The sequence below is a fragment of the Solenopsis invicta genome, chromosome 6 (assembly GCF_016802725.1).
Source record: "Solenopsis invicta isolate M01_SB chromosome 6, UNIL_Sinv_3.0, whole genome shotgun sequence".
Lineage (NCBI taxonomy): Eukaryota > Metazoa > Arthropoda > Insecta > Hymenoptera > Formicidae > Solenopsis > Solenopsis invicta.
In genome coordinates, this window is record NC_052669.1 from 22472161 (window position 1) to 22481626 (window position 9466).

General features: G+C 28.5%; 1 protein-coding gene across 2 annotated transcripts; it reads right to left on the reverse strand.

Moving 5' to 3' along the window:
- Window positions 1-531: 531 nt before the first annotated feature.
- Window positions 532-9432, reverse strand: LOC105204982. 2 transcript variants are annotated; one of them, XM_039451339.1, is made up of 9 exons: window positions 7361-9429; window positions 6679-6801; window positions 6120-6237; window positions 3513-3774; window positions 3064-3186; window positions 2462-2552; window positions 2266-2399; window positions 1005-1137; window positions 532-929 (listed from the first exon to the last, which is right to left on the reverse strand). In XM_039451339.1, the coding sequence occupies exons 1-9, from the start codon at window positions 7502-7504 to the stop codon at window positions 882-884; spliced, it is 1176 nt and encodes a 391-aa protein (XP_039307273.1). In that variant the 5' UTR covers window positions 7505-9429; the 3' UTR covers window positions 532-881. The 2 variants fall into 2 exon arrangements, with proteins under 2 accessions (XP_039307273.1, XP_039307274.1); XM_039451340.1 differs by lacking the exons at window positions 532-929; window positions 1005-1137 and having other exon boundaries at window positions 2217-2399; window positions 7361-9221; window positions 9293-9432.
- Window positions 9433-9466: the final 34 nt, after the last annotated feature.

A 9466-nucleotide genomic window follows, 5' to 3' on the forward strand; every position in this document is an offset into this window, starting at 1 on the left:
CCAAATGCAGTGAGTTTGTTGTTATATTGTCAACAATGTTGCAGCAACTAAACTCGAGACAGCATTATATCTGTTGGGTTGCACTCAAGTGAATTCTATCAACGACAAGTAAATAGCTACATTTCGTTATTAAATTTGCTAAATACAAAATTGTTGCTGTCAGGTTGCTGTCATGTTACTAACAATATAACGTATCAATAGTCATGTGCATTCGTAATGTGTTTTTTCGTTGTCAGGAAATGTACAGCAAGTATATAACAACATATGCAATGCATTAATTTGCCCGATATGCTATATCACACTTAATTATCTGGGATGGTTCCGTGTGAATACAATCGACTTGTATTCGGCGAATCTGGAAGATGGTCCCGGTTTTCATCCCGTGTAATAACATGAGAAACATCTGGTGATCAGCGAATAAAAAATAATCTTTGAGCAATTTTCTACCCACAGTGTTCGTTTTTCTCACACGTGCGATTATTATGTTGTGACGACATCACGATTATTTTTTGTTTTGAAGTACAGACAACATATTAAGAACAATTTTTAATCTTAACAGTTAATTCTAATAATATTTTATTTACAATTATTCTAAAAAAGAAGAATTTCTAGGCAACGCTACAGATAAATATACTGAAGCAGACAGATATTTATTATCATAATTATCTTCTTTCTCTAAAAAGAATTGACATAATTTGTAAGTTGTTTTAATTAATTTCGTATTTATTCTATGTATTTACACTTACCTGTAAATCGCACTAACAGATTTCTGTTTCTACAGAGGACAATTGCTTATCATAAGAATAAGATCAATACATGTCTAACACATTCTTGCGATTTTTCTACGTTACTTCTACACTTGCAACTTGATAGAAACTTTTTCAGATTTGTCTGACAAACATGCAGTAGGAGAGCGATGTTTGAAGTATCTTCGAAAGATACATATTTTTTATTCTTTGCTTTTACGGTTCGCGTGTAACGAATAGAGCATACTTTTTTTTTACCTTTCCAAAATTCTGCAAAGACATTGTATAAAATTTACTGGCGGTGATGACCAACGGGTGACAGCGTCGTATCAGTATCATTAACAGTGTCTTTTGCTCTGAAACAACTGCATTGTACCACGTAGAATTGTATCTGCAAAACCAATTTTTTTTTTATTTTGGAAAGAAAATTGTAAAATCAAGATATAGTTTTATTGTATATGTTAACGATATTTCACAAATCACTCACCACAATATTATAAAAAAATTATACACAATATTTACAAAATGCTTCAGCGATCATTATTTTTTAACGCGAACTTATGCGGATTTATTATGAGAAACGTATAATGTTTGTTTCATATACATTGTTAAAAATTATGTAATTATAAAAAATTTTTAATTAAAATGGTAAAAATGAAATATAATATTAAAAAGGTAAAAAGAACTGCAACTTATGACTAACAGAATTCAAAATATTTTAGAAAACATAAATGCTCTTATTTCAAAAATGCAATAAATTTTTCTATGTTTCAAAAATGCGTTAAAAATGTTATCAAAATTTTAGATTATCAATATCCATATATTTTAAAAAATTTAATATAAAATTGACACAAAAATGTATCTTTTTAAATTTTTATTAATTGTTTCGTTTTGGCTTCGGTCAAGGAATTTTTCGCAAAAAGTACCGCAAAGATTCAGGAAATCTTTTTTTCTGTCTTCACTAATAACCCTGCTCACTCTCTCACATTCTCTCTCTCTCCCCTCTCTTCTTGTACTCTTTTTTTCTGCGCTTGAGGTGGCTTGCTCCAAAGCGCACATTAAATATTGCTTATCTCTTTTTCTCTCCCTTCTTTTCTTCTCCAATAATAAGTAAACATTGTTAATACACAAAATTTTCAAATATTTTCAAATATCACTAATACATTTAGAATCTCTCGAAATTCTTTGGAGTGAAATCTTGCTCTAAAAGAGAGTGAAACCTCAGCCAGTTTTAAGAAACAGTGGTTGATTTTTCACTCTTTTAGAGTAAGTTTTCAGTCTGAAGAGTGAAATTTTACTCCAAGGAATTTAGAGAGACTTTGAGATTATTCCACATATATTTTTAAATTTTAAAACGCTGCGCAAATAAATTCACTATTTTTTCTTTTTTTTATAAATAAAGTTTGATTTTAAGGTTTTGTTTAAAAGATACAATCCAAAGACGAAGTAATATTTGTCAGGTTTGATAACCTTCTATTTTTAAATATTTTATTAAAAAGAAATTTGTTTTGTTACTCACATTTTCTCATATACGCTCAAACTTTCATCCGTTATCTTTTGTCCCATGTAACCACATACGAATAAATAACATAGTAATGCAACAGAGATACCAATAGATCTAATAGCTCCGTCGATATCAGAAATAGTTAATATCTAAAAAACTTTATTTCAACATTTCAACAACACTTGCAAACACATTTCTTATGTCAACGTACCTGGATTATCGTAAGACTTAATATAATCATTATTATTGTGAGATCCGATAAAATCAGTGTTGTGTGATAAGTTTCAATTATATCAACGAATCTTGTAATGTAAAAAAGTTATTCATGTTAAAGTAATGAAATAAAAAATATTTTTGGTGCATATGAAAAAGAATTCATACGTATTAACATAGATTACAGTTGGGAATTCAACGATGCTGAAGTTTATAATCGTAAGTTTATTTTTATCGCAGAGAAATAACAATAATAAAATAGCTGGCAATAATATAATGCGTAATGTTTATAATATTATAATATTATCCAAATATAAATCTGTTGATTTATATTTAAAGATAGGATAAGAGAAATATCTATTAATATCTTTATTTGTATGTCAGATTTATCTGACACTATATATTTATATTTTCTAACTTAACAATACATATTTTTTGAAATTGGAATCGTATAAAGTGACGCGTGAAAGGACCATTGTTGCTCCATTATTGTTACTTTTTAATTTTTCTACGCATCAAATACAACTGATTCATTGTTTGTGAAACACTAAATTGCGTTGAAAACTTTAGATAGCGCGTATATTAAATAAAGATACGAACTCTATAATGTTGTAATGCTGCTGTATAAAAACGATCATGTTCTCGTTTCTTATTTGTGACTCCTGAATTAAATCGCATTCCGTTCTGTCTTCAACAACGAGAAATAAGCGTTCTGCGCGAGACCTGCCAAAATTATCGCCAATGTTACTCTTATCATACAACTATCTTTGTTCTAACGATAATCACCTTGATGAGCGGAAAAAAAAGCGAACTGACTGTTTAGTTGTCGTGAAAAATATTTAAAAACGTAAATGACAAATGTTTTAAAAACGCACGCGCGCGCGTGAAAAGAAAACTTTTTTTATTTATTAAACAGAGATATATCTGTTATGCACAAATTTGAGAGTTGATAGACAAGTTGAAAGATAATAGACGCTTCGCTTTTTAGCAGTCTAAAAGTCATCTGCTCTTTTAAAAATAGCAGTAAATTACGAGGAATAGTTTCTCACCCCAATAACTTGCACATTCCGCAAACGTGTTGTGTGAGAGTCATAAATAAAGTGAAACCCGTAACGAAAATTATAGGTAAGGTTAGAAGTACAAAGCACGTGTGGGAACGAATGAGTATAACGTATCGTTCTTCATCTAAAAAGAATTCGTCTTTAAAGGGTGTCCTCCGCGGACGAGATTCGTTCATGGGCATTAAAACATTGAGAATTTCTGGTGTGCACAACCATATGCAATATCCCATCATGCCTATATACGACAAGACTGAAAAGTTTAGTAATTACAAATTTATTAATATAATTTATAGCAAGAGATGTGTATGTATGTGTGTGTAAAAAAATGAAATTCAATTTAAATGATAGACAAGAATTTATTAATTTTTTATTTTTACCAAATTATTATATGGTTGACTTTGTTTTGAATTTTACAGAAAGCAATTTCATAAAAGATACAGCATTAAAGGAGTATTCTCGTTTTTACTACCATCTTTATATTCATAAGAATTTTTTTGGAAAAAATATAAAAGCTGCAAATTGAAACTTGATATATCTATTATTTGATATTTGAAAGTTTTTTACAAATGTTGGTTCCAGCATTATATAATATATTTTTAGTAATTACTTTTAGCATATCTGTATATGTGTGTAAAAAAAATACCGTTTTATTATTGCTATGATTTAAGATATAGAAATGATAAAAAATAAAAACTTCCAAGAATATTTCAATCTATATGTAGTTCTTTTCCGAACTATAAACAAGTTAAGGCATAAAGTTAAAAAATTTAATTTATAGAAAGTTTATGAAAAAAAATTTTTTTAATTACATTTTTTTTTTTTTTTTTTTTAGATATTATTCGTCGTTATTCGACGTTACTTTTTACGTAAAAATTAAAAGGTTAGAATTTTTGTTGATTGTAGTTTGGACGAGAGAGGAAAGTGCTACAAGTATCTACTAAAAATTTTAACCCAATATGATTAAAATTACATGAGTTTTGGTGTTAACAATTGTGAAAAATATTATTTGGAGGAATACGTTTTAAAATATTGCAAACTTTATGCCTTAATAATAACTTTTGCAAATTTCTTCCTTTGATCTACTTTTTCTTTCAAAGTTTAAATTAAAAAAAAAATTACAAAAAAAATCATTATTTTAAAGCGATAATAAAAGAAGAGTAGAAAAATTTGTGAAATGATGGAAACTTGGTAAACTTCAACTCGTTACATTAAGAACAGGAATGAATTGAATACAAAATCTTTTTCTGGGCTATACATATGTACTATTATAATAATTATATTAACATAAGAAGCTATTTTTTAAATTACAAAATATTAATATATATGGAAATTGGCCCATCGAGCGGTGTAAATTATGGTTTTGCATAGATTGAAGGTGATCTAATTGACACATTTAACTGACTCATTGATTGTTCCATATGGAAGCTTTTCACTATAGAACTCAGATTTAAAAAAATCCAATAATAATTAGCTAAATGGCGACAAAAGTACAAAAAAGTAGAGAAGTATAGGGTATATTTTTATTATTATAAAATGTAAAATGTAAATAAATAATATTGTAAAGTTCTTGTAGTTATAAATATTTTAAATACCTTTTAATTAAAAAAATATTTCGATATCTTTGTTCACAAGTTATTTTCTACCATAGATATACACCGCACGATGGGTCAGGCTGCAGTCATATATTAATACAATATTTTGTGCAGTAGCTTATTCATATGTCGCACTATAAGTAGCTCATAAAAAGATTTCGAATTCAATTCATTTTTATGTCTTTATGAACAAATCAAAGTTTTCTTGTTTTTCACTATTACCGATCTTTCTATCTCTTTTAAAGTGATTACAAATAATTTAAAATAAAATTTTATTGTCAAAATTTAATTTGTAAGTATTAGTTCTGATATTATACTCAGACTCTAATACTTTAAAGGCTTGGTTTAATATTGTCTTAATATGTGATATGTAAACTCCAATGAAATTTTTTTTTCTTAAAATCTCGAAAGATGTAGGGGAAAGTGGGGGAAATTACGAACCGAGGTAAAACAAGACACTGCCATTTTGATATTTTCTTCTAATCCGTTGTTTTCCGCGGCAATGTCACGTGTACTGGCTCGATACACTCATTGCTTAACAAACATTCACGACGTGAGATTGCACACATGAAAATACCAAAATGACAGTGTCCGGTTGTATTCGGTGTGCGTAATTCTCCTCCCTCCCCTCTCCCCTAAATATAAGAAATATCATTATTAAGAGTGAATAAATATTAGATATTGAAAGTGAAATAAATCTGATGATTTGGAGAAAATAGGGAATAACTAAATATGAAATCAAATGAATTATGCTTAGAAAATTTTGCATTTAATTTAAAGATAACAATTAATGTTTTGTAATTTTATTGTGAAATTGTGATTATGAATAGTTAAAAAAAATTGCCGATTGTTACTCATTAAAAAGTATGTGTACGATAAATATGTTTATAATGAAAAACATGATTCTCGTATTATCACACACAGAAATACAATCTCGATTTTACAGGCAGAAATGCCTGTCTTTTTCTTCTGTAGACAAAGCGAGGTTTAATGTTTTTCTTACTCGTGCAAAAGAATGTGACTAATCTTGAGAACTCAGCATGTTCGCGCATAATCTTGATCTCACCATGTGTCTTTTGCAATGCCCAGTCTTTTGATATGCGGTCAAATAATATTTTAACCTGAAAGAAAAGTGAAGGTAAATGAATGCTCACATTTTAAAAATTAATAAATATTTATACAGTGCTTCAATATAATTGTTAATGTAATTGTAATATGTAATTTCAGTTTTAAAAGATTTACAATTTAATATTGCATATTTCACCTACAATGTATAATGTTTCTTTTAGCATTTACTTTATTTTATTATACTTTTATATTTTTTTATTCATAAAAATTGTTCATAGCAGTACGTAATAATTGACAAGGGAGTATCTTAATCAGCGAAGAATTAGATTAAATAAAATATTCCGATAAACGAAATCAAAATTTGTATATAAGTATCATAATTTCTTCTATTTATCGAAAAATAATCACAGTCTAGGCTTTTACATATCAAAGATGAAAAAGATATATTTTATCAATTATGAGATACACAAATTACAAGGGCTTATGATGCTTACTTTGTCTACATTTCCGATACGTAAATGCAAGCTGTTTAGGATACCCAATTTAATTAAAAGCGCTGGCACCCCATTCACTATAAATTCATGTGTGATAAATTCATATGTAAACCAGCACAAGATCTGGAAACATGTTATTAATTTCTGATAAAAAGAAATAGACATAATTTTATCGAGAAATAATTATTTGAACCATATTTCATTAAATTTCTCATATGAAAATCCTTCCTTTTTTCTTTTATAGCTTCGATACTGATGACACAGGTCTACAAAATTACGAAGGAGGAGGGAGGCATAAAATATTTTTATCAGTTGCAAAAAAATATTTTCTGTATTGTAGGAATATTTTTGCGTAAAATGTCGTAAAGCTAACCTCGTTATCATTTTTTCTCTAGCTAGAAAAAATTCAAGTTCAAAAGAAGTTTATTTTGCGATTATTTAAAAAATTGAGGGTGATGAAAAAAACGTAGTTGTTTTTAGCGCATCAAAATCCTATAGAAACGTCATTCAAAGTTCAATGCACAAGACCCTAGCCTAATTTTGTAGACCTGTGTAATTGATCAAATATCAGTTTATATAAAGTATTATTATTCTAAAACTATATATTTTATTTCCAATTCTTTTGTTTCCAAAATGTAAAATAATTATTTAAAAAAAAATTATTTTCCAAAGTCGCGGATACCTGAAAAATTGAAGACAACATTATGACGACCGTGATAAAAGCTCTTATTAAACGAGCATTCCACTTGCTTTGGTAAGGCTCTAGTCCGCAAGCCGATAGAAGAAAGCGGTTCAGTTTATAATAATTCTCTTCTGGATATTCCATTTGCTTCGAAGGTTTCAAAAGAACTGACGATAGAGCCGATCGTGTTACTTGACTATTGTAGCCATTTCCTCTCTTTTTTTCATTATTACATTGTTTTTCATTTTTTATTTTTTCTATCTTCAGAGAATTATCGGACAAATTGCATCGAGGTAAAATACGCGCACTTAATACGGAAGCGAAACTCGAAGGTGTCGGAAAAATTGATCGGCAAGACGCATGCAATATTCGTGTAATAACGTGGGAAAGAAACCATCGGTGGAGTCTACAAACGGAAATTGTCTTTAGTCAGTTTTTTTTGCATGCAATTATTTTGCTAAAGTCCATAGGACAATTTTTGCTGCTGCGATGCAATTTTTTTATTATAACAAAATGTGAAATGGAAATAAGAGAAAAACAATTCAATGTAAAAATATATTTGTGCAGCTTTCATACATACAGTACAATATCGTCGACTAGGAACGTTACTTCTATAAGAAATATCAGAAGCAAGATAAATTTTTTAAGTTGTAGAAGTAAGATATAGAATATAGTGAGATATAGAATTTAGTAAGAATAATAAGTATAGAAGTCGAGAATAATTACTTTAATTTACAGTACGTAATGAACAGCAATGATTTTCAAGTGTAGTGAAAAATCATCTTTGGTGATTGTTTATGCAACAAAAAAGTGGGATAATTATTCCTGGATTAAAGATAAAACTTTACATTTTGTAGTGCTAATTATAATAAAAACAAAATGATATATACTGTAAGAGAACTAACTAAGAGAATACTGTCATAGAAAAAGTTGTTATTCTTATAATAGACAATTTCTTAGCTCTACATTTTTTAAATAAATTTTTTAGATAGAATACTTTTTCTAATCTAAAATCAAAAAATATAATAATAAAATTCATTCATCAGAGAATCTTCCATTGGAATAAAAATTATAAATATGAATCATATGACTTCGTTATATTTCTAAAATACCAGAACAGCCTACATGTAATTGTGAAAAAATACAAGTAATATAGAGTGACATATATAATGTGGTATGTCCTAGATAGCCAAATGCAGTGAGTTTGTTGTTATATTGTCAACAATGTTGCAGCAACTAAACTCGAGACAGCATTATATCTGTTGGGTTGCACTCAAGTGAATTCTATCAACGACAAGTAAATAGCTACATTTCATTATTAAATTTGCTAAATACAAAATTGTTGCTGTCAGGTTGCTGTCATGTTACTAACAATATAACGTATCAATAGTCATGTGCATTCGTAATGTGTTTTTTCGTTGTCAGGAAGTGTACAGCAAGTATATAACAACATATGCAATGCATTAATTTGCCCGATATGCTATATCACACTTAATTATCTGGGATGGTTCCGTGTGAATACAATCAACATGTATTCGGCAAATCTGGAAGATAGTCCCGGTTTTCATCCCGTGTAATAACATGAGAAACATCTGGTGATCATCGAATAAAAAATAATCTTCAGGCAATTTTCTACCCACAGTGTTAGTTTTTTTCACACGTGCCATTATACTGTTGCGGTGACATCAATTATTTTTTTATTTAAGTACAGAAAACATATTAAAAACAATTTTTAATCTTAACAGTTAATTGTGATAATATTTTATTTACAACTATTCTAAAAAAGAAGAATTTCTGGGCAACGATACAGATAAATGTACAGAAGCAGACAGATATTTATTATCATAAATATTTTGTTGCTCTAAAAAGAATTCACATATTTTCTAAGTCGTTTTAATTAATTTCGTATTTATTCTATGTATTTATACTTACCTGTAAACCGCAGCAACAGATTTCTGTTTTTACAGAGGACAATTGCTTATCATAAGAATAAGATCAATACATGTCTAACACATTCTTGCGATTTTTCTACGTTACTTCTACACTTGCAACTTGATAGAAGCTTTTTCAGATTTGTCTGACAAACATGTAGTAGGAGAGCGATGT

What these genes read in the sequence shown, in the direction of transcription:
- LOC105204982 (XM_039451339.1), bottom strand. Translation starts at nt 7,504, where the DNA reads ATGGAATATCCAGAAGAGAATTATTATAAACTGAACCGCTTTCTTCTA. An exon ending in AGTCACATTCTTTTGCACGA is followed by an intron (nt 3,775 to 6,119) that starts GTAAGAAAAACA and finishes TAAACTTTTCAG; the next exon opens with TCTTGTCGTATATAGGCATG. An exon ending in GGAATGTGCAAGTTATTGGG is followed by an intron (nt 3,187 to 3,512) that starts GTGAGAAACTAT and finishes TAATTTTGGCAG; the next exon opens with GTCTCGCGCAGAACGCTTAT.